The sequence below is a fragment of the Setaria viridis genome, chromosome 9 (assembly GCF_005286985.2).
Source record: "Setaria viridis chromosome 9, Setaria_viridis_v4.0, whole genome shotgun sequence".
Taxonomy (NCBI): Eukaryota; Viridiplantae; Streptophyta; class Magnoliopsida; order Poales; family Poaceae; genus Setaria; species Setaria viridis.
Genome location: NC_048271.2, coordinates 19142221 through 19167231, shown reverse-complemented (window position 1 = coordinate 19167231; position 25011 = coordinate 19142221). Strand labels below are relative to the sequence as shown.

The 25011-nt window shown below is 46.3% G+C and overlaps 2 protein-coding genes and 1 pseudogene across 2 annotated transcripts; all 3 read left to right on the top strand.

Moving 5' to 3' along the window:
* Positions 1–2233: 2233 nt before the first annotated feature.
* Positions 2234–6366, top strand: LOC117837281 (uncharacterized). The gene is made up of 6 exons (XM_034716877.1): positions 2234–2402; positions 2528–2569; positions 2706–2820; positions 5339–5458; positions 5551–5781; positions 5937–6366. The coding sequence occupies exons 1-5, from the start codon at positions 2346–2348 to the stop codon at positions 5595–5597; spliced, it is 381 nt and encodes a 126-aa protein (XP_034572768.1). The 5' UTR covers positions 2234–2345; the 3' UTR covers positions 5598–5781; positions 5937–6366.
* Positions 6367–6628: 262 nt separating this feature from the next.
* Positions 6629–9883, top strand: LOC117837280 (uncharacterized). Its single transcript, XM_034716876.2, has 7 exons — positions 6629–6788; positions 6968–7006; positions 7114–7231; positions 8165–8224; positions 8837–8942; positions 9045–9270; positions 9416–9883. The coding sequence occupies exons 1-7, from the start codon at positions 6732–6734 to the stop codon at positions 9596–9598; spliced, it is 789 nt and encodes a 262-aa protein (XP_034572767.1). The 5' UTR covers positions 6629–6731; the 3' UTR covers positions 9599–9883.
* Positions 9884–12037: 2154 nt separating this feature from the next.
* On the top strand, positions 12038–14642 carry LOC117835410 (uncharacterized; annotated as a pseudogene).
* Positions 14643–25011: the final 10369 nt, after the last annotated feature.

The following is a 25011-nucleotide window of genomic DNA, read 5'->3' as shown; positions in this document are numbered from 1 at the left end:
TTGTCTTCAGGGCGGAGCTATTTGGCCCATGAAGGAGGGCACAACGGCGAGCGCCATACGCATAGATGATATGGAACCATGAGTGTTCAGGTTATTGCTTAGTTTCATCTACACCGACTCAGTGCCACATGATTATGTTAACGATGATGATGACAGTGATGATGATGTAATGATATTGTGGCAGAACTTATTCGTGGCAGCGGATATTTACGATCTCCGGAAGCTAAAGCTGGTATGCGAAGAAAATTTATACCGATACATTGAAGCAACAACGGTGGCAAGCATCCTTGCGCTGGCTGAGCAACACGATTGTCAAGGGCTAAAGGATGCATGCTTGGACTTCCACAACTCTCTCGGAAAAAAGAAATCATAGATTCCGATACCTCTAAGTAATTTTGTATTATATTGGTATTTACTTAGATATGTTGAGGACCAATGCTGATTACCTTTGGATGATGAGTGATTGACAACATTGTGTAGAATGATGTTGCTTTTGGCTTGTGATGTGCAAATATAGGATGTGACATGGCGGTCGACGGCATGCGGTAAAGGTCAAGCGAAAGGTTCATGCCGATGGACCTAGGGCGGTGAAGGGTGAACTCGAGTAGGCTTAGACCGAGGGACCCAATGAGTCTGGGCGGATTCATCAACGATCCACATGGTACACGGAAGAGTAAGAGAAAATGACAGGATGGAGACGGCGTCGGTTGAGTCAAGCGGGATGGAGGAGTCAAAGGCTTGGCGGAGGCCGGGCAAGCGTCGATATCGAGGAGGTCGTGTGGTGGCCAAGCAAAGATGGACGGTTTGGGTGGTATGGATCTCAAAACCACCATGCAGGTAGGTTTCCCGGTTTTTGGACCTCAAAACCGGGGGCGAGCCCGATGCAGCCGGAGCTTTGAGAAGGAGGGCACGTGGCATCATCACAAAGCTGGTGTCGAGGCGAAGCAAAGTCGTGAAGGTGGCGTGTCCGTACGATGAGTCTAAAAAAATTGGACCAAAATACCCCTGCGTGGGCGGTTGTCTTAATTGTAGTTGTAGGGGTATTTTCATTTACGCGGTAAAAAGGTTCTACATGGTCTAAACAGTGAACATGAAGAGGTGATTACACAGTTTTACACGACGAGTAGACTGTTTTAAACAACGTTTAGGTGATAGGAAAATATGCACTACAACTAATTGTCAATCAGCATGGCACTTGTTATTTGATTTGAGAATTGTCAACTAGTAAAACCAACCTTAGATCTTTAGTCAATTTAGGTAATTTTTTATATTTGGATGATGAAATATCAAAATTTTTAATTTTCATTTGCATAAGTATAAATTTTATTGTAATATTATAGTCCGTATACACGCCCTACTCACTGCTCGAAGAATGACTGAATGACTACACGCTGAGCCACCTCTCGCATCGTCGTCCCCCTCCCGCACCGGCACCGGCACCGGCACCCGCATGCAGGTAACGCACTGGCTCGTCGAGAAGGTGAACGACAGCAAAACTGACAGAGGCAAACATGATGGTAGATACCCATAACGTGGTCTCTTTTGACGGTATATATTTAAATCTTGGTTCTTTTGATGCTATGGATCTAAATTTTCCCTTTGTAGAAGGAGGGAAGGAAATAGAAGTAGAAGGTAACTAGTCTAAGACGGACTTCTATATTTTCTGAAAGATACAAGATATATAAACAACTTATCTTTAAAGTCCATATTAAATCCATATACAATATGTTTTTAAACATCTATCAACATTTTTAAAAAATCTGATTTAATTGTTACCAACATTTCTAGACATTGGCCAACCATTTTTTTATATACCAACATTTTTCTTAACCTTTTTACATTCACGAACATTATTGCTTAACTTTTTTTTTACCTGCACCAACCTTTTTTTGCACTCGCTAACATTTTTTTCTCAATGTTTTTTTGATATTCACCAACTTTTTTATAAAACATATTTCGTTGAACTATTATGGGCTAATTATTAGGCTACCGTTAGGTTACAGTAGATGTTTAGTTATCTGTCCATCCATCATCGGAAGATAGATAGGACCCAGCAGATGTTATCTGTCCATCCGTCATCGGAAGATAGATAGGAAATCCGACTTCTGTAAACATTTTTGGGCTGAAAATGATGCGTGGACCCTGGAGACTCCTGCTCTCTTAGCCCAACAACCGAGGCCCAATAACAGATATAATTTTAGCCCAAACAGTCTGTGGAAAAGGAAGAGCCCCTCCGCTCCACTTCGTCGTGCTCTCCTCAGTCCTCTCTGATCCTCTTCCTGTCTCCTCTCCGCAGTCCGCAGCTCAACTTCATTTTCCGCTAAACCCTACGAAGGGGGAGAGAGATGGCCGTCGCGATGCTACGGGACCTGAAGTGTGTCGTCGGCTCCTTACTTGGCAAGGTTCGCCGGATAGTTCGTTAACAAGAACCGTCTCCTGACTTCCCAAGCTCTCTTTCCCCTGTTCTTGGCGCCGCGGCTTGCCCCAATGGGACTGATTTTGTGACTTTGTGTTGCTAATGTGGAAGGGGGAAGTGATGCAAGATCTGGAGTATTCCATGCGTACTAAGGTAACCTCTTCCGCGAGGAATCGCATCACCCCCAGTCCAAATTTGCTGTTTTGTTCTTGCCCCTGATGATGGTGGTGGTGGCGGCGCCGGCGGCGACGGTTTCTTGATTGGTTCGGGTGTGCTTCTGCTCTTGTAGGGAGACTTGACCCGATTGGAGGAGGCGAGGCTCCGGGCTTTCAGCGGGATTGCAACAAGGGGATTCGCCACGGGCGCCGCAATTTACAGTTTCATGGGGTGGTTCATGACCGGCAGTAGGTGCCTCTCCCTTTCCCCCTTCTTCTTGATACTGGAATGTGATGCATTGATCGAAATATACTGTGGTACACGAGGAACATTCTTCATAAGAAAAGGTGGGGGTGTTCCTTGATTACACCATGAAGTGTGCCGTTGGGTAGGAGATCTTGTGAATTGTACTATTGTGCTGTTAATTTCTGTTATGATATTTTCTGGGTCCATACCTGCTCTTTGTGTTTCTGCAAGGACCAGTCTGATGGACGTTTACTGTGTTGATAAGTACAGAGGGTATGTTGATTGTGTGTAGTGGTAAGATTGCTTAAAGTTCATGTTATGCCAGCAGAATGGTTGTGGACTTATGTCTACCATACTCGTGGAAGCCTTCCAGGTAACCAAACACCTTATGATGCCTAAGTCTATCTATTCCGAGCAGGCTGGCAGGATTGAGAAGCAACTTGCATCCCACCGCACAAAGAGTTGGCAATCTGGCTAGACAGCTCATCTATTGTGGCCACTGTGGACTCTGGATGTCTGTTTGTCTATTGCAACAAAGAATTTTTTTGTCAAAACTGGTGGTTCTATTAACACGTTTCCTATGCAAGAATTAGGAGAAATTTTGACATTGAGCAAAACTTTGTATGGAGTGAAAGAGAAAGCATGCTATACCCACCTCTTCATAGATTTAGCCTCTATTTTTGACGCTTGTGATTTTCTGGAGGTACCTTCCAAATCATGTGGGTAACTAGTATAAATTTAACACTTACGGCAATGATGTGTGATCGAGATTCTTACTAGACATTTGTCATATGTTGCAAAATTCAGTATAACACAAAACCAAAACGGTTTTGAGGATATGTCAAGCTTGAACTATACTGGCAGATGGTAGCACGCGTCTCTATTGGCAATTTGAGGAAAGGAGCATCCCTTTCCCACTATCTATAAAACCATGTGTCTTCTAATGAACAGTAGGTGTACTGAAGACAATTCCTTGCCCCTTTCTCCTAATTAGGAAAGTTCTTTTGTAAACTCTTTACTATGCATTGCACCATTGATTATGTATTTTTGTATCAAGTGTGTTCTTCATAAATTGTTATTTTCTGCCTTGTTATTATTCTTCAAAGATATTTGCATGCCTAGTCCATGGTTACTCATTTATCAACAACCTTGAATATGTTACATGTAGAGCATTTTTGTCGTAGTATATGATAAAGTACACTATTATAGTAATCTATCTGTCACTGGGCTCTTGAAACTATATTGTAAATGTGTAGTGTTTTTAGAACAAGTAAAACTTGTTTTTTCAAATAGATGTAAACAAGTAAAACTTGTTTTTTCAAATAGATGTAAAAAATACATATCTGTATATTTGTGAAGTTACATATGGCCATTCACATTTGTTATACCTCTGATACAATCAATTGTTTGTGAGAGACACTGCGAGGGAGTCATCACATTTGTAGTTTCTTCCATACGATCAAATACTGTACAAAATAAAGTTCAGAACTATCATTGTTAAAATACCTATCTTTAGGATTCCAGTTCCACCTTTGCCTCGATTGTCGAGGTTTGGCGGAGTTTATGGTAATATAATGTCTATTCAACATGTAGTGATCCCCTTTATTTTATTAATAATAAAGCATGCAAGTCTGCAGTGAGGATATCCATGCGTGCTAGTTTGTTTCAATGTTTCTTGGATATGGACATGGTTGTTGGAATCCAACTTGGATTCAAGCGCCCAAATTGGAAAAATATAGTTTGATCAAACGATATTTTTAATTGGAACACAGGATATGTTGCTTGGGCCTGAATATGTGTGTCAGAACCTGACTCATATTCCAAGTGTCCAGTTCTTCTCTGTCAATTCAGTTGTCTGGGTCACAATAGTTTTGGTGTGAACATTATTTATAATAAAATAACTTCCATGGATGACTCGAGTTGACCCCTAAAAAAACATTTCTTAAAACATAGGAAACTCTTATGTGATGCATATAGAATATAAATATCTACAAAGAAACCAACCTAATTAATAAGGAATCTAGTTAACTCTATTGTCCAACAAATACTGTTGTAACTTGTAAGCATTGCATAAATTTTGGTCTGATGTTAAAAAAAATTTAAATTCGAGGGAAGCACATTGGCTTTCTCCCCTAAGAATATCTGCAGCCAACATAGGCTAAACTAGTTGTCAACAATTGCTTTTCAGAAAAAAAAAGGTCCTCAACAATTCACCATGTAGGCATATAGGTATAGACCTGTCAAATATTCACCTTGTAATTGGAAGGAAGTATATAGCTAGTTATTTACATTCAGGAAATGGTAATATTAGTTAATTATATTAAGTTTTAGATTTAAACTAAACAAGTTAGTATTTGTCTTCTGGTCTGGAAGAAAAGACCATTGAAGGGAAAACGAACCTTGGGAACCTTATAAATAATTGGATGCATCAAGCCATTGACTCTTTGTTGTTCATATGGTGCTCATGCAATATTTCATCTTTTTCACTGGGAATGCTAATTTACTGAAGCTGTATTTCAGGTGGTGCTTTTCTAACAGGAAAGTTGATGTATTATATAGCCTTGCGTATGTGTGCTCAACTCATTTTGGAAGTTTACGATCCAGAAGACCGCATGAAGATGGAACTCGCTAACATGCATGGTTTGTCAAAAATTGGTTCACTTTTTGGCATAAGGTGTCTCAGTTAACTACTTGTTTCATTAACACAATACCTTTACTTGCTTCATTCACAGAATACTTACTAAGCATAGTGATGACAAACCACTGGTTGAAGCTGTAAGAAAGCAATTCTTTGCTGAGCATCTGTTCAATGACCTGCACCAAGTAGTCCACTTTTCAGGTGGCATCCATGCAGTTGGTATGTTGACAGCGCTTTTGTGGAAAGGCTAAAGGAAACAGAAGCTGAACTTAACACCTCTGACAACGAGACAGGAACATCTTCAAGACAGACAATAGCAAACATCGTGAGTTCTACTAATTTTCACAATTGCTCATAACCTAGCTTGGCAGCACCCAGTATCACTATGTTTTCTCCATTCATTTTGTCTGTTCAAAATTCAGAATACTTTATAGCATGATAACTCTTCTTTGTTTCTTTCCTGTATATTTACTCTTAAAGAGATTTGGAGACCTCATGGATGACCCGCTGGCTTGCATGCTTGGTTCTCCAATAAGGGACATGGAAAGCCACAATCCCTCGGAAAACACGAGAGCTGTCCTGAAGAGAATGGAGCCACGAAACCGCAAGAGAAGTCACCGCCCATCATCGCCATCAGAATGCTGACAATTTAGTTGCTGCATCGTGATGGTTGGAGCCCATAGGTGTGGACTGTGGTATGATGTTGTAAATGTTAGCATTCTGGTCGTCAACTGGAGCAATTAGTTGTCGGCATATATTTTCTGGGGGTTGAGTAAGCTCATGTGCACGAGCTAATTGAAGTGTTTATCTGCTGTCACGTACACAATGATATGAACGGTAATTGCTCAATCACCCTGTTAAATGCACCCGCATTCTTGCAAATGTATACAACCGGGTTTTTGAAATGCAAGGTTCTGGTGTATAGTGTATATAGTACTAAGGATAGAAAAGTTACATTTCAAAATGACCATTCTTTTAGTTTTACAGAATGGCTACTTTGTTTTTTTAGGAAAACAGAATGGCTACTTAATAAAGGTTTGAAGATCCGGCCCAACGGATGCCAATTCTTGCGGCCCAAGAAGGCAACAACTGCGGTCCAGCAACAGAAAGCAATTGGACCCAATAGCATCGAACGGTCCGTGGAAATAAAGGCCCCGAATCACAGGGCAGCTCCATCCACTTCCGTCTTCCTCCGTTCCTCCCCTCACCGCTCTCTGCATCTCCAGTCCGGACTCCAGTCACCACTCACCAACCCTACGAGCAGCTAGAGAAGCGATGGCGGGGCTGCTGCAGCTCATAAAGGACCTTTATTTTGGCCCCCCGCCTGGCAAGGTTCGCCGGATCGCTCCCAGAAACGGCCTCACTGCCGTTCCCAAAATCCCTCTTTTTTGTGTGAAACAGTTCTTCCTCAAATCTCCTCTCTCTTTTTGTTTACCAACAATTTCCCTCACATCTTTTTCGCTTCTTCTCGGGCTGGGGTTTGATGGGGTTTTGTGTTGCTAACGAGGCAGGGAGTGATACAAGATCTGGAGTACGCCATGCGGACCAAGGTAAGCTCTCCTGCGAGAATCCCCCTTCCATGGCATCCCCACAAACCCCAAAAATGAAAATCGTCCTTGTTGATTTGCTGAGTTGGATGCTGCGGCTGATGATGTAGGGCGGCTTGACCAAAGAGGAGGACACCAAGCTTCAGATTGCCAATTTAGTTCCAACTGCGGCCTTCGCTTTGTTCTCAGGATTGGGCAGCTATGCAGGGTGGTTTAGTCTCGGCCTAGGTTCCTCCCTCCCTCTCTCGATTGATATTTGGGAATGTTATCTGCGGTGTTTTTGGATCGTGTTAAACAATGAACATTAAGAAACAAAAATATATGCCTGCCACCAAGTAGTGGGTGCCATTCCTGAATCCTGATAAAGCATAACCTTGTGTCAATAATTAGGAGCACTGAATTGTGTTGAAAACATGCCAGCTGCATAGTTGTGGCATTGTGTCAATGTTCCAATCGTAGTATTCAATAACCATACTTGTGCAAACAATACAAGAGGTCAAGGGAATTGTTTCTAGACAAGCCATTGAATGTTAAAGTTCAAGTGTAGATAGGACTTTTTTTTTTTTAAAGAACCTTGTGTCACCTGATGAACAACATTATTCCTTTCTTATGGTCGGTATTTCATAAGCTCCTATCCTAAATGTCCTGCCATGAATGTTGTTGTTTTTGTTGCTATCCAGTGCGCATGTCAGGGTAATAATGTTATTGATATATTCTGCCTTTGCTATTAGCTTTTCAAGGATGTGTATGCTTACCCTGCACTTGCATTCTTCCATTCTTATTAATGTTCAAGGATATTTGTATATGCCTACCCTATGCTTGCTTACCAACCATGATGGATCTGTTACATGTCGAGCATTTTGGCTTAGTTTATGTTTATGATAAATTTGGCTATACTGTTAGCATTTGTGATTGCTAGGACTTGAACATTATAATTGCTGTTTCTTTAATGAGTACCACATGTCTCCATAACATATGGTCAATGCAATTATTGGTTGTGACTTGTGAGGGACAAAGTGAGTCATCAGATTTTGATTATGGTTGAATTGTTGATGTAATTATGTGCTATATAAAAAAAATCTGCAGAACTATCATTTTTAAATTTGCCGTGCAGAGGATTACTGTTGGTACCAAAGCCTTGCTTACAATTCCATTGTGCAGGAAACAAGTTACTTGGGTTTCCACCTAGTCCTGTATTTGCAAGGTTTTGTGCAGCTACTGGTAAATCTCAAGACTCTTTAACCTGGTAGTGATCCTGTACAATTATGTCATGCAAAGGCATAGTCAAGCATTATTTTTGTGAGAAAGACAAATCAATAATTTTTAATTCGTTGATAAGAAATGTCTTTCATATGGACGAATCAACATGATTAGGAAATATCCACAATGAAACCAACCCAATTAAAAAGGAAAATGATTATTCACATCTCTAATTTCTAACTAATACTGTGCTGGTAGGCCCTGGATGAATCCATGAATAATACTGCTATAAAGGTGGAACACAGATTTTATTAACATCCAGTAGTAATACATTTTAAAACGCACCCATTGGTCGTTGTAGAACACACCAAAATTTAAACATATGTTACTTATTCGAATTTGTAAGATAGTTTTGTGTTCCAAAATCATGTACCTTCTATTTTTGTCACCATTCACTCATGAAGTTATAATATATTTGTGCTGTAGTTGAAAGGAAAAAAAGATAGCAGTAGATAGAACCATTTGGCATAAAATATTGGACACATTCACCCTTCAATGATCATGTGGTGTTTAAGAATCAATTTTTCATCCTTTTCATTGGTAATATGAATTTATTGAAGCTCTGCTTCTCAGGCGGCGCTTATATCATGGGAACTGCCATGTATCGTGGAACCTTGCATGAATGTCCTGTATCGCTTTTAAACACTGAAGGACGCATGAAGATGGAGCTAGCTAACATGTGTGGTTTGTTAACCGGCAATTCTCTCTTTGGCATCAGGTGTTCCAACTAATTACTTGTTTCACTAACATCGTACTTGTTTTTTACTTGCCTCGTTAACAGAATACTTACTAAGCATAGTGATGATGCATACCTGGTCAAAGCTATGAAAAAACACTTTTTTGCGGAGCATCTGTTCGATGACCTGCATCAAGATCAACCACTTCTAAGGTGGCACCCACGCCGTTCATATACCGACAGTGCCTTTGTAGAAAGATTGAAGGAAATTGAAGCTATCAACTCCAATGATGAGGCCAGATCAGTTTCTGGAGAGACAACTGCAGACAATGTGAGTTCCTAGTTTACCACTAAGTCTGCAGTTTGTCAGTACCATACCATGTCTATACTTATTTTCTAGATCCAGTTGTCTGTCTTAAGTTTCTGAACATTTCACTGCAAGATGACACTTTTGTTTTCGTAAATTATGCTTGCAGAAACCATCTGGAGACCTGATGGAGGATCCACTTGCTTGTATACTTGGTTCTCCAGGTGACGTGGAAAGCAACAATCCCCCTGGAAAGACCAGCACTGTCCTGAAGCGAAGTGAGCTGCGAGCCCGCAGGAGAAGTCACCGGCATCATCATCGGCATGCTGATGACAAGTTTGCTGCATTGTGAATTGGATCAGAAATGCAGTGGAATACCGTAGACGCTAGCATTTTGTTTGAATCTCCTGTTGTGAGAAAATAAGATTGCTGGAACAAGATGTTCATGCGTGCGAGCAGATTAATTGAAGTACTATGCCTGGTCAAAATTTGTAGGTTGTGACAATGTTGTGTGAGCATACCTGTGAGGAGAGATGTTGGGTTGCAGGTGCTGCATTGACAGCGATGTAGGTACTCATGTATCCCTTGATCTTTGCATTCTTCACTCAACAAATGAAAAGATGACAAGTATTCCCTCCGTCCCAGTTTACTATTCGTTTTGGTTTTTCAAGTTAAAACAAATAGCATAGCAAAAGTTATGTACCTCAAAAGTTAAAATAAATAGCAAAAAGTTAAAATGAATAGCAAAAGTTATGTACCTCAAAAAAAGTTAAAACGAATAGTAATTTAGTACGGAGGGAATAGTAGTTAACATGCATATATGTTTAAAAAGTATCGATTTTGCAAATTTCATTCTAACTACAGCATCTAAAGTCGCTGGAGTTTCGCTAATCTATGTATAAGGTACGTCATATCTGGTGGTAAATCTCAGCACTGTAGAGCCTAGTATCGATCCCCACCCCTGTTTCCCGTTGGCATGCAAAGGCACAACATGCTGTCATCGTCCAATTTGCTTTTCACGCCTTACTGTGTTTGTCAAAACATGCTTTACATTTATTCTCTGGCCCTGTGTTGCAGTGTCTAGGTTGGTCTGGGCTCCACCTATCAACGGATTGAGGTTCAGCTTATCTGCTGGTAAATCTCAACAGTATGTACAGAACCTTGTAGCCATCCCCTCCCTCCTCGCTAGTTAGGTTAGGTTGTTGTAAAATTCGTAAAGATTTTGTTTGGATAGCAGTGGATTGAGGAGGAATAGGAGAGATTGGAGGGGAATTTAGTTCATTTTAGACTCAGTCTCCTTTGTTCCACTCTAATCCCTTTCTACCCAAACAAACCCAAAAAAATATCGAACATAGTAAGTAGATGACATGACTTGGAGGGGATTGGAAACTATAGTACATACCTATAGGCCAGGGTTAGAGAACCAGTAACCAACTCATCATTCTTACTTGAATTGTAATGTATATAAAAGATACCCCTTTTATTCTGAGTTCTCATCTCAATTGCTGACCTAGAAACACAAACGCTGCCCTCAAGAGAAGGTAGTTTGCTGCATAGGAGTGGTGGAATTCTGGAGATGTTGGCACCTCTTGTCTCACTTGCAGTTGCAAGCTAGTATTATTAAGCAGAATAAGCTAGTATTATCAAACCTGCGAGTGAGTGCAGCACGGTTTTCCCCTTAAATGAGTTGTACAATAAAAGATACCCTATACCATATATCAAACGTAATGATCTTGTTGAAAAGCCTCGGGCAGCCATAGTGTTCCAGAATCTAGAATGCCAGCTTTACCGAATTTTGAATGACTCAGACACCGTTAAACATTTACTTTATTATTATTATTATTACCATAGGTCTCCATAGACACTGCGGGCATGCTGTCTTCCAGCAATGCTCGAACTGAATAGGGCAAATAGGAAAAGAAAAACGACACATAAGAAACAACTACAATTGCTAACAAGGAGACCTCATGGATAGGGGCGGATCTAGCGGTGGGGCGGGCGGGGCTCAAGCCCCCACTACCGCCTCTCGGAACAGTGGAGCCCCCTTGAGCCCTTCCATGATTTTCGAGGAAGAAGGGAAGGGAAGGGAAGGAAGAAAATGGAGGAGGAAGAAGCCCCTGCTAGGTCCATGAACTGCATCCGCCACTGCTCATGGATGACCCGCTGGCTTGCATGCTTGGTTCTCCGATAAGGGACATGGAAAGCCACAATCCCTCGGAAAACACGAGAGCTGTCCTGAAGAGAAGGGAGCCACGAAACCGCAAGAGAAGTCACCGCCATCAGAATGCTGACAATTTAGTTGCTGCATCGTGATGGTTGCACCATAGGTGTGGTATGATGTTGTAAATGGTAGCATTTTGGTCGCCAACTGGAGCAATTAGTTGTCCGCATATATTTTCTGGGGGTGAGTAAGCTCAATTGCACGAGCTAATCGAAGTGTTTATCTGCTGTCATGTACACAATGATATGAACGGCAACAGCTCACTCACCCTCTTAAATGCACCTGTATTCTTGCAAATGTATAACCGGGTTTTTGAGATGGAAGGTTTTTGGTGTATAGTGTATAGTACTAAGGATAGAAGGGTTACATTACAAAATGACCATTCTTTTTGTTTTACAAAATGGCTACTTTTTTTAGGAAAACAAAATGACTACTTAATAAAGGTTTGAAGATCCTCCCAACGGAGGCCTATGCTTGCGGCCCAAGAAGGCAACAACTGCGGTACCAATAACAAAGGCTCTCTGCATCTCCAGACTCCAGTCATCAACCCTACGAGCAGCTAGAGAAGCGATGGAGGAGGGGCTGCTGCGGTACGTCACGTACGTGAAGGAACTTAGTTTTGGACACCAAGCTTCGGAAATTCAATTTCCTTCCAACTGCGAGCTTAGTTTTGTTCTCAGGATTTGGCAGCTATGCGGGTTGGTTTGGTATCAGCCTAGGTTCCTCCCTCTCTCGATTCATATTTGACAGTGTTATCCGATGCGCTGTTTCGAGGTCGTGTTAAACAATGAACATTAAGAAACAAAAAAAGCATGCCTGCCTCCATGTAGTGGGTGCCATTCCTGAATCCTGATAAAGCATAACTTTGTGTCAATAATTAGGAGCACCAAATTGTGTTGAAAACATGCCAGCAGCATAGTTGTGGCATTGTGTCAAAATTGTAGTATTCAAGAACCATACTTGTGCAAACAATACACGTCAAGGGGCTTGTTTCTAGACAGGCTATTGAATGTTAAAGTTCAAACGTAGGTAGGACTCTTCTTTAAAGAACCCGGTGTCTCCTTTCTTATGGTCGGTATTTCGTAAGCTCCTATCCTAAATGTTCAGCTATGAATGTTGTTGTTTTTGCTGCTATGCAGTGCGCACATCAGGGTAATAATATTATTGATATATTCTGCCTTTGCTATTAGCTTTTAAAGGATATGTGTGTGCTTACCGGTACCTGCATTCTTCCATTCTCATTACCGTTCAAGGATATTTGTATATGCCTACCCTATGTTTGCTTACTAGCCATGATGAATCTGTTGCATCAGGAGCATTTTGGCTTAGTTTATGTTTATGATAAATTTGGCTATACTGTTAAAATTTGTGATCGATAGGGCTTGAACAATATAGTTGATGTTTCTTTGACGAGTAACACATGTCTCCATATATAACTTATGATCAATGCAATTATTGGTTGTGAGGGACGAAGTGAGTCATCAGATTTTGATTGTGGTTGAATTGTTGATGAAATTATGTGTTATATAAAAAATCTGCAAAACTATCATTGTTAAATTTGCTTTGCAAAGGATTACTGTTGGTACCAAAGCCTTGCTTACAAAATTCCGTTGTGCAGGAAACAAATTACTTGGGTTTCTACCTATTCCTGAATTCGCAAGGTTTTTTGCAGCTACTGGTAAATATTAAGACTATTGAACCTGGTAGTGATCCTGTACAATTATGTCATGCAAAGGCGTAGTCAAGCTTTATTTAGATGAGAAAGACAAATCGATAATTTTCACTTTGTTGATAGTGAATGTCTTTTGTATGGATGAATCAACATGACTACGAAATATCTAACAATGGAACCAACCCAATTAATAAGGAAAATGATTGTTCACATCTCTAATTTCTAACTGATACTTTGCTGGTAGGTCCCAGATGAATAATACTGCTATAAAGTGGAATACAGTTTCTTTTTTTTTAAACGAACCGGGCAGGAGAATTATATTAAAAAGCAGAGTAAACCCAGACTTGGTAATACAACGACTACATCCGATCGGTTGGATTGGGACATCAACACGATCTGCACCACACAACACTCAATAGCAGACGTTTCTATTAACATCCAGTACTGATGCATTATAAAAAAAACACCCATTTCGTGTGTAGAACACACTAAAATTTAAATGTATGTTACTTATTCGAATTTTGTAAGGTAGTTTTGTGTTCCGAAATCATGTATCTTCTATTTTTATCAGCATTCACTCGTGAAGTCATAATATATTTGTGCAGTAATTAAAGGAAAAAGATAGCAGTACGTAGATGGAACCATTTGGCATAAAAAATTGGACGCATAACGCAATGACCCTTCAACATTCATGTGGTGTTTAAAAATCAATTTTCATTGGAAATGTGAATTTATTAAAGCTCTACTTCTCAGGCAGTGCTTATATCATGGGAAAGGGCATGTCTCGTGGAACCTTGCATGAATGTCCTGTAGCGCTTTTAAACACTGAAGGACGCATGAAGAGGGAGCTAGCTAACATGTTTGGTTTGTTAACCGGCAATTCTCTCTCTTTGGCATCAGGTGTTCCAACTAATTACTTGTTTCACTAACATCGTACTTGTTTTTACTTGCCTCATTAACAGAATACTTACTAAGCATAGTGATGATGCATACCTGGTAAAAGCTGTGAAAAAGCACTTTTTTGCTGAGCATATGTTCAATGACCTGCATTAAGATCAACCACTTGTCAGGTGGCACCCACGCCGTTCATATACCGACAGTGCCTTTGTAGAAAGAATGAAGGAAATTGAAGCTATCCACTCCAATGATGAGGCCAGATCAGTTTCTAGAGAGACAACTGTGGACAATGTGAGTTACTAGCTTGCCACTAAGTCTACAATTTGTCAGAAACATGTCTATACTTATTTTCTAGATCCAGTTGTCCATACCGAATATTTCACTGCAAGATGACACTTTTTTCGTAAATTATGCTTGCAGAGACCATCTGGAGACCTGATGGAGGATCCACTTGCTTGTATACTCGGTTCTCCAGGTGACGTTGAAAGCAACAACCCCGATGGAAACACCAGCACTGTCCTGAAGCGAAGTAAGCTGCGGGCACGCAGGAGAAGTCACCGGCATCGTCATCGTCGGCATGCTGATGACAAGTTTGCTGCATTGTGAATTGAATCAGAAATGCAGTGGAATACCGTAGACGCTAGCATTTTGTTTGAATCTCTTGTTTTTTTAAAGACATGCATAGCACATTTTTCATTAAGAAGAACTGTTTTTTTAAAGACATGCACAACACATTTTTCATTAAGAAGAAAGAAAATATGGTACAAGGTTACAAATACCTGGCTACAAAACTGGAACTTACCACAACAAAAGTGACACGACCTAACGAAGCTTAGGCCGAAGAACCGAAAAACCACAACAAAAGTGACACGACCTAACGAAGCTTAGGCCAAAGAACCGATGCTAGACTAACAAAACCGGCTGGCTCCCAAAGCCTAGCCTGCTCCAAAATCACCGACGCCAAAGCAACCGGCTGCAGAGCCGAGCGCTCATGAACTCTACGCCGCTCCTTCCAAATCGACCAAGCGACCAACCATATAAGGGAATCGAATCCCTTCCGTCTAATCTTCGCGACCGTCTTCCATGCTTGGATCCACCATTTTGCAAATGTGATTTCTACTTGCGGTGTCAACCTAGGCATGCCGATGTAACTGAGGATACGAAACCAAGTTTCTCGGCTATATACACAATCGATCAAAAAGGTGGTCCAGAGTTTCCACCTCCTGCGCACAAAGGGCACAGTCATCCCTGTCCCGTAGCCCATGACGCCGTAGCCGGTTAGAAGTCCAACAACGACCATGGATTGCCAGCCATCCAAAAAAACGACATCGACCCGGTGCCTGCACTTTCCATAGCTGCTTGGCACCCAGCAGCGGCGACCGACCTAGGAAGAGGGCCCGATAAGCGGAGGCAGAAGAGAAGTCACCTGAGGTGGATCACTTCTAGATGAACCGATCTGGGACTGGGCATAGAAGCCAACCCTGGGGAAGGTCCCAGATTCTGATATACTGTAGCAGCTATTGTACTGTGCGCCCCCCCCCCCCGTAATGTCGCGCAATCAACATCTATCCAGTAGTCCGTCCTGCACTATACATGAGTTCCTAACTCTGGTTGACACTGCTGCCCATAAATTAGGAGCTAGCAACCGAATGGAACAGCCATTGATCCATCCATTTGACCAAAATAGAGCAAAGCGACCGTCCCCCACCTGAACTATCGGTGCGAAATCTGACCGACAAGTAAATATTTGTAGTTTTGCCGTGCATTAGATCGGATATGGCCTAGCACACAATGACACAGGATGTATACTGGTTCGGGCAACGCGCCCTACGTCCAGTCGGGGTCAGTCGGTCGACTTTATTCCTAAGCCCAGGTGCTCAAAGTTTGAAGTGGGGGTACAAACGAGAGGAGGATGAGAGGGGGGTGCCTGAGTCCTGGCCTTGTTCTCGTCTCAGTGGAAGAGAGTGGCAAGAGCTCAAACGTGCGCTAAGTGTGTAAGAGTGCGTGTGTGAATGTTCGTCTGAGAGTCTCTCCGAGAGTGGGGGGTCCGTCCCCTTTTATAGTACAAGGGAACGGCCTTACAGGTCGGAGAGGATAAGAGAGTGAGTGTTCGAGCGTTGCCTAGTCTTATCGGGACCCACGTCGTCTGGTGTGGTATGGCCTCCATCCTCGATCCCTGTTCTCCTCGTCAGGCCACTTCGTCGTAGCGAGTACGTTTACGGCGGCACTGTGCAAGGCGTGCGCAGGGTGTGGCACGGTACGATTCTGCGTACGGTCGGCTGACCTGGGCGCTTCCTTGTTATCTGTCCCACTTTCTCCCTGAGCCCACACCGGGTGGGCGTCCCCGGTCGGTTGTCCCAGTCGGCCCCGACCGGTCGGAGGGAGCGGTACGGGCGGTACAGTGCATCCCCAGTCGAGGGGACTTGGTCGGGAGGACTTAGTTGGGAGAACCTAGTTAGGGTCGGACTACGGCTTTACCCCTGACTGGCTCCTTCCGGTCGTGGTGCCGACTAGGCTTCCTGGTCGGAGGAATCGGTGAGTGGCCGGATCGTGACCTCGGCCTGGCCACATGTAACCAGCCAGCCCAGGTGTACATTGTGGTTGTGCTCTTTGTTGGGCCAAGTGACGCGGGAAGGCAGTCCCGTTGGGGACCCGGGTCTGTGGACCCGTCAGGAGCCCCTGAGCCCCTTTGGGGCTTTGTTGAAGCCGTGAAGGGGCTTTCGGTCGGAATGTTCCGTCAGGGGGAACACACGGGGGTGTTGTTCATTTTTATCTTGTTTGCGAAGTGAGCAGGCCGAGTAGGTTCAGGCGTTTTAGCCCCCGAGTAGGGACAGGCGCCCAGCTCTCGAGGGGACGACTGGCAGAGGCCGCAGGGGTACGTTAGATGGATACTGACGCCCAGCTCCCAAGGAGATGACTAGCGTGGTCCGTAGGGGTGCGCTGAGTTGCAGAGGGTGCCCAGCTCCCGAGGAGGGGACTTGCTTGTTGTCCGCCTTCCGTCGGGTTTGCGCGAGCAGACCCGGTGGAGCTAGCCCCCGAGCCTGTGGCGTTGGAGGCTGAGCACTTGGGTACCCCTTTGACCGGAAGCGAGTCAAGCGAACACTAGCGCCCTTCTCCTGAGGAGGGGATCTGTTGTTAGTCCGGTTTCTGCCGGGTGCGCACGAGCGCACCCGGTGGGTGTAGCCCCCGAGCCTGCGGCCGACTGGAGAGTCAGTCGGAGGCTAAGAACTTAGGTACTCTTTTCTGGGGCTGCGGACTTTGGCGTCCCCATCGATCGGGATGAGGTGGTCCTTCTTGCGAGTCGGGGTGCTTGCCCGTGTTCGTTCTGACTGCGACTTGTGTTGCCTGTCGTATTCCCGAGTCAGGATATGGCAGCCCCGAGCCCCCGAGTCCCATTGGGCTTGGTCGGCGTCGGTTGAGTTTCATGCGTCACCCCGTCCGCGGTCTCGCTGATCGGAGGGGCTGAGCTAACGTCACTTGCCTCGATGGCTCGAGTGATGCGCTCGATGAGTCGCTAACGGGCATGTCCGAGTGGAATCCGGGTCCATCGTTCGTAACGGGGTCGGCATAGCCCTCATGTGGCATTCCACTGCTCCTTAACCTGCCTCCTAGTAGATGCCCGAGCCATTCCAGAGACCGACTCAGGTGGCCCGCTAGCCTCCTCTCGATGGAGATTCTGTGGGCATGGCTCGAGGTCAGGATCAAACGAGAAGGTCGAGATGATCCCATCCGCTTCTGAGCAGGTCAGGCGAAGGCTGCTAGGGCTTCATCTACATTTCCCCCCTGGCTCTTTTTGATGCGAGGCGGCCTCGAGCCCTTCGCAGGCCAGCCTTCAAACCCCGGTCGGTCGTAGCTCATATCGAATGAACCGCTATTACTTCGTGACATGACACAAAGCAATTGAAATGCAATGATTGTATGTATGGGATGAATGTATGAATGCATGAATGAATGCATGCATGAATGAGATGGATGAATGAATGAGTGTTTGTTTGCAGAGCAAGTAAATAGGGGGTCAGTGATGTTACCTTGGTTGAACTTTCAGGCATCACCCCATCCGCGGTTTCCGCAACCGGAGGTGCTAAGCTAGCGTTGCTTATCTCGACGATTCGAGTGACAGGCTTGAGGCACCCTTAGCGGGTACGCCCGAGTGGAATTCATATCCTTTGTTTGTGATGGGGTCGGCATATCTTGCATGTTAGTTTTCCACTATTTTTACCTGTCTCCCGTCAGATGCCCTAACCGTCCGACCGACCTGAGTAGCCTGCTGGCCTCGGCTCGATGGAGGCTCTAACGGTGGGTTCCTTCGCTCCATCCGACCGACCCGAGCGTCGACCTGAATGAGATAGGGGAGCACTCGTCCTTGTCGGCTGCACCGCCAACCGACCCGGTCGAGGGGGAGCAGTAGAATAGGGGTAGTTAGTTTCTTTGTTGTGAAAGAAATTTGCGGGGGACTGTGAGTCCCTGAGTGAACAATTAAGTTCGTTTGTGATTGTGATGGGGAGCTTGTCCCACCCATCCTTGTTTTTGCCCTTCAGCAATTTCTACTTTTTATCCTTTTCCTTTCAGACCTGCTTGTTGACCGTAGGCTACAACCTTAAGAACCCAAGTGTGGCCCGCGAGGCTCAGCTACTCGTAACTGTAGTTGTGGCGGGGTCTGATCGGTCTGCAAGCTAGAGCATAAGTTGCTTTTAGGGTGAACTGAAGGATAGGATGCCCTTTCATTCAGGTGAGGTGCGTGGTTACTGAGAGACCAAGTTGTGAAGTGCCTTGGTCTATTTGTGATGAGTGATTGACTAGATGATTTGAGGCTTTACCGGTTGAGTCCATATCTCATATGCGCATGATTATGCTAATGGCTAACCGGATGTGTTGTGTTGAGTGCGTTGTGTTGTGGTGTTTATCTAAACTATATGTTGTGTGGTGTGTCTCTTGGCTTGTGATATGCAGATGTAGAATGTGATGTGGCGGTCGACGACATGAGGTAAAGGTCAAGCGCGAAAGATCCATGCCGATGAACTAGGGCAGTGAAGGGTGGACACGAGTAGGCTTGGACCAAGGGACCCAAGGAGTCCGGGCGGAGTCATCGGCGATCCACATGGTGCACGGAAGAGCAAGAGAACATGGACGATTATGGAGACAGTGTTGGTTGAGTCAAGCAGGATGGGGGCAAGTCGAGTAGGCGGCCCGGGAGTCGGGAGCGAAAGACTTGGAGGCGTCGAAGGCTTGGCGGAGGCTAGACACGCGTTGACATCGGTGAGTCACACCTTGCAGGGCGTGCAAGAGGGTTTGACTGGTTTGACCTCAAAACCGGGGGTGAGTCCGGTTCAGCCGAACGGCATCAAGTCGGAGGACGCATGGCACCATCATGAAGCTTGCGTTAAGGCAAAGCTAAGTCGTAAAGGCACCAGATCCATCCGATGAACGAAGAAAAAGCTGGGCGGTTTTGCCCATAGGGGGTTTGGAGTTGTATGCTTCATGTAAGGGCAACTTGGGAAATAGCCAAGTGCCTATATAATTAAGGAGAGGGCTGTTGGGGCAGCCATCTCTTTGGGCTAGATAGGTGGGGGTTTTCTCATTTTGCTTGTGAGAGCCTTTGAGGGAGAGAGGGAGAGAGAGAGGAGGGATCTTTGTTTGATCTTTTCGCCATCCTAGCTTTGATTGTGCTAAGGAGTGGCTTGTAACCGGACGTGGTGAAGTAATTCAACGATCTATTTCGCGCCATCTTGTCCCATCCCGGTTGGATTTACAATTCTCGCTTGTGTTCTTCGCGTTCTTGTTTTCTCCTTTTTTTTCTCCCTCTCATGTTTTTGGTTGATTCGTGATTTCTGGGAATTCTTGAGTCAAACCGGTCTTTTGGAAATGAACTAGGATGTGAGTGGAACCTTTCCACCAAAGGGATTTGATTGAAACCTCATGAGTTCATAGAACGAGACGATTCAAGCTCTAGGGTTGAAAAACCGGCATTCCTCACAAGATATTTAATTCCCATTGATTGGCTGATATTTTTGAGGAGATCTTTTGGAACATGTTTGCTATGTTGTTAGGAAACTATGGTTAAAATTTCGTGATTTTTGGAGGTCGTTTGATCGAGTTTTGGATTTTTCTTCTCTCCTCACGAAGGCTGATTTCTGTGCTGTCGGAAGTTCCGACACTGTGTCGGAAGTTCCAAAGGGAAAATTGCTGAAATGACAGAGAACTCTTGTTGGGAGATCCCTGGTACTTCTGATAGGTATCGGAACTTCCAATAGGAGCAGTTTGAGTCCTATTTTGACTCAGATCTTTGGAGTTTGCTTTCTGGACCTTTGGAGTTTGCTTCCAGTTGTTTCTTGAGAGTCCCGTTGTTTTATCGGTCATCACCATAGACACCTAGCCACCCAGTTGGCTCGTGGATCTCTCGTCTTCCGCTCGCTTTGGTTTTGTGGTTTTAATTTGGGATAGAAACCTAAGATTTCAAAAAAAATATATTTGAGGCTCCCGTTCACCCCCCCCCCTCTGGTCGCCTTTTCGGTCCTTCAGTTACGCAAAAAGTAAAGAGGGAGTGGTGCTGCACCCCTGTGGAGCCCTCGAGTGACTCGGGCCAAGAGCGCTTGGGTCGGGGTGCTGTAGGAGCAAGTGTTGAATGGAAAAGGACTGGTAATGAAGCGAGTTAGGGAAAGAGATGACGTATCTGCTCAATGTTCCACGTGTTGTTGAGGATGTTGCCATCATCATCCTTCAGTCGGTAGGCGCTTGGTCGGATCATGCCGGCTGCCATGTACGGTCCTTCTTGTTCTTCTTGCCTTGCTGTACGAAGGGGTCCTCGTCCTGATCCTCACGCTTGGCTATGCCCTTGTCCCGATCGCCGCCAAAGACCGCCCCGACCGCCTTCTCGCCGGAGGCATGGTCCGCGGCTTCATGCAGCCAAGCTTGTAGACCAAGGCCTTGAGAGTCGTTCTGGAGAGGAACACACTGATGATGTCTGCATCGATGACGTCAGGGAGGGAGTTGCATTGCTTCGAGAACCTGCGGATGTAATCCCGCAGGGACTCGTTAGGTTCCTGCTTGCAACTCTTAAGGTCCCAAGAGTTCCCAGGGTGGATGTACATCTCCTGGAAGTTTCCTACGAAGACCTTCTTTAGTTCCGCCCAATCGCGGATGTTGTTGGGCGGATGGAACTCGAGCCACGCTCGAACGAACTCCCCTACGCAGATGGGGAGGCACTGGATGATGTAATAATCATCATCGGCTCCTCCGGCTCGGCAGGCGAGCCGGAAGTCTTTGAGCCACACTTCGGGATTCATCTCCCCAGTGTACTTGGTGATGTTGGCGGGCGGTCAGAAGCACTGTGGGAAAGGTGCTCTTTGGATGCGACGACCGAAGGCTCGCAGTCTTGGTCTGTTTGGGATAGGGCTCCGGTCACCGTTTCGGTCGCTTGGTCGGCCGCCTCGCCTAGGGCGCGCTTCTTCGCGCTCCTCGTCGGACTGGTTGCGGGCCGCGTTGGCCACTCTTGCTGCCATCTATTCGACATTGGCGTCGTGCCGTGCCAAGCGTCGCGCGTGGATGACGTTGCGCGCGTCATGGTTCGGTCCGATCTGCTCGCGCACGGGCTGACGCCGTGGCGTTAGTGCTGGGTCGAGCTTTGGAGCTGCCGCAGCACTATGCCCTACCCGACGTGCCTGCAAGGGCAAGCGGATGGAGCGGTTCGCCTGGTGCGGCCCTAGCGCACCGGTTGGGCAAGAGGCTGCTTGTCGCTATCGTGATGCGGAGCTCTCCGCCTGCTGCACGGCGGCGGTTTCCACCAGCACTCGGAGGTTCCGGTGGATTGCCTGCTCCTGGGGGTCAACTGGCTCAGGGAGGCTGCGCAGAAGCATCGCTGCAGTGGTGATGTTTTGTCCGGCCCGAGCGAACTGCGGGAGGTCATCCCCTCCTTCCAGGATGTTGTGTTGGACCTGTCGGGCGCAGCCCCGAGCGCCGCTTGCCGGGTTGCGCGCGTGCGGTGCAGACTGATGTGCTGGGTGGACTGGAGGAGGCAGCTGCTAGTCCTGCTGCCGCTGTTGCAGCTCGTCACCGTGTGCCCACACTTGTGCCAAGACCTCCGCGTGGTGGTTCGACGGGGTGTGAGTCTCGATAGACTCCACCACCTCCGAGACATGCGACCTCCAGGGATGAAATGTCATGGCTAGTTCCCAAGATCTCGTTGTAGTAGTTGAAAGCCGTTCACTAACCAACATAGCCCCTGTGACCTCCAGGGATGAAATGTGGTTCTTCCTATGCCGATGGTTGGCATGCAGATGGAAGAAGTTGGTATTCACATCCCCCTCATGTAGCCAGCGCATACTTGAGTGATGTCGAGTAATAGTGTGCTCCAAAGAAGTAAGTCCTAGATATCTAACTTTGGTGAAATGGCGAAGGGCTTGCTCAGCCATGGATAGCGACCAATGGTTCTAAGCGAACTCCAGGCAAAAAATGACCTCCTTCCCAACCTGAATTTGGGTTCGAATACTCCTGACCGCCTTAGCACTCCACCTCTTCAAAGCTTTTGCCATTTCACGCAACAGATGGTCGATCATGAGAATCGGATCCGAGTCTAGCCGTGGTCCATTCCAGGTTGATTCGATCGCCTGGAGAAAGCCATCAAACTGCGGCCAGAAAGCTTCAAAGCGGAAACATCGCTTGGGTTAGAACCCATCATCAAGCAAGAGGAGCAACGGTGCATGAGCAGAACACCATGTCGTGAGCGCTTGCAAGGAACAACGTGGGAACAGCCCCTCCCAGCAAGTAGACATGAACATCTAGTCAATGCGTTCCAAAATAGGATGAGTTCTCTCATTACTCCAAGTGAATAAATGACCATGAAGATGTAGTTCTGTGAGCTCTAGGTCATTTAAAAACCTTCAGAACCGACCCATCATTCTCCTTGAAAGGCGATCATTATTTTTGTCTTCACCTTGATAAATCAAGTTAAAGTCCCCACAAAGAACCCAGGGGCCAACCAGGGATGCGCGGGTAGAACGGAGCTCCTGAAGAAAGGCGACCTTGTGCTCATCCTCGTGTGGTCTGTAGACCGTAGTTAACCACCAGTGTGGTAGGTGAGAATTTAGTTGGGTGACCTTAACAGATATAGAATGGGATATCAAAGTTGGGGATGATACCCTCCAAACATTGATATCCCAGCCCACCAGAATACCCCATCGAGTATGGACCGCGGGGAGAGCAAAGTAGTCAAATTAATGCCTAGCATATCCAAAATCAATGACCGATTTAGGTCATCCAGCTTAGTTTCTTGGAGACAAAGTAGGGAGACATTTTTCGACCATACTAATTCCTGAACTGCAGTGCATCTGGCACGGCGGTTTAGGCCTCTCACATTCCAAACAGCTAAGTTTTCACTCATTATGTTTACAAATAAGCGACCCAAACAACCTACACAAGGACTACAAAATAAACCCCCCCCCCGGGTCCCAGGTCCTCTAGGAACAACTCCTTGGTGGCAGCATTGAGCTCGTCGTCATCCACGATGCAGCTCTAGAGAGCTGCGCCCCACGTGCCACTGAGCAGTTCCTGGATAGCTCCGCAGTGGTTCTCATACAAGCTGACTGCGAATAGGCGGAGGTACTCCTGGAAGGAGGTGGTGTCCAGTGCCTCATCCCTCGCTTGCAGGCCAAGGCGACACATGATGATGTTCTAGCCTATCGTGGCTGGACTTGGCCCGCGACCCTTGGAGAGGGCAGCTAGGTGGCTACTATGGCACAGTCCGGACATCCTGGGCACTAGCGCCTTGGCGTGGCGACCCTGCGGCCTCAGTAGTAGAGGTGGCCATGGGACCTGAGACTGCTTCTGCAAAGATGCACAAAAGTTAGCGACCAAATCCCCCAAGCTACCTAGGGAGGAGCCCGTCTTGGTAGTGATGTTAGTGAGATCAACAACCAAAATAGGAGAGCCTACAGTCAGAGGAGAGCATGCAACCTGGGGGGAGGAAGGAGACCCCGGTGGGATGGGCGACCCCAACGTCACCAGCGATGACGGGTCTGCGACCGTGGAGGTGGGCACCAGGAGGGGGTCAGCAACCAGAAATGGTGCCGCTGCGTAGCCGCCTACCCCCTCCAGGATACCGGATGGCATGGCAACCTCCAAAAACAACACAGACTCAAGTGCCAGCCTGGCGGTCGACAATGGCCCGTGGGGTGGAACCTGGAGCGTGGAAGAGAGCCTGCCGAACACCACTCCCACTGGAACAACTTGTGCCAGCATTGCCACCCGTGGCCTCTCCCAGTGCCAGGTGACTAGTGCAGGAGGCCCCCGTGGTAAGTCAAGGGAGTGCTCCTGGTGTGAGGGGATGGAAGCGTCCCAACGCATGGGATCGTCCAATCCCTACCCCGTGACTGATCCAATCTACCAGAATACATCCAACTCAAGCGATGAAGGCCCAGACGGCCCATGTGAGGTGGACGAAGTGGAGCGTGCGACCTAGGCGATCGGAGTTCCTCATCGCTCCCGAAAAGGCATCGGCGACACGGGCCCTGATACTGCGACCGAAAAGGTGAATGGAGAAGCGGAAGTAGAGAGCTTGCTGTGCTACGGCAGGGGAGACGCCAGGCGGTGGATGCCCTGCAATCCTCAGGTAGGGAACGTCCGGAGACGCGTAGGTGGCGGCGGCGGATGGACCGAGATGCCGAAAGTCGCCCCAATGGGTGGGCTTGCCTGGTGGTCATAGTGAGCAGGCTTTCTTGAAAATCCACTTGCACCCCTGTGAGGGCCCGCCGTGGACGTAGACACAGCAGCCGGCCCCCTAGAGGAACCACCAGGCCTACCGGTGGAGCCGTCGACCGACCTCCCATGGCCGCCCGAGGAGGTAGGCCCGTGCAGCTTGTCCTCGCCACCACCGGGAGTCAATCCATCAGACGAGCGTAGGTCTGTGAATTCTAGAATGTTAATGATAGCTCGGTATCGGAAACAGGGTTGCTCATCTTGACAGTCGGCGGGGATGGGAGCC

Coding starts and splice junctions, on each gene's coding strand:
- LOC117837281 (XM_034716877.1), top strand. CDS start 2,346: ATGGCCGTCGCGATGCTACGGGACCTGAAGTGTGTCGTCGGCTCCTTA. Junction 2,570..2,705: donor AGTATTCCATGCGTACTAAG/GTAACCTCTTCC, acceptor CTGCTCTTGTAG/GGAGACTTGACCCGATTGGA. Junction 2,821..5,338: donor GGGGTGGTTCATGACCGGCA/GTAGGTGCCTCT, acceptor GCTGTATTTCAG/GTGGTGCTTTTCTAACAGGA.
- LOC117837280 (XM_034716876.2), top strand. CDS start 6,732: ATGGCGGGGCTGCTGCAGCTCATAAAGGACCTTTATTTTGGCCCCCCG. Junction 8,943..9,044: donor AAGATGGAGCTAGCTAACAT/GTGTGGTTTGTT, acceptor CCTCGTTAACAG/AATACTTACTAAGCATAGTG. Junction 9,271..9,415: donor GAGAGACAACTGCAGACAAT/GTGAGTTCCTAG, acceptor TTATGCTTGCAG/AAACCATCTGGAGACCTGAT.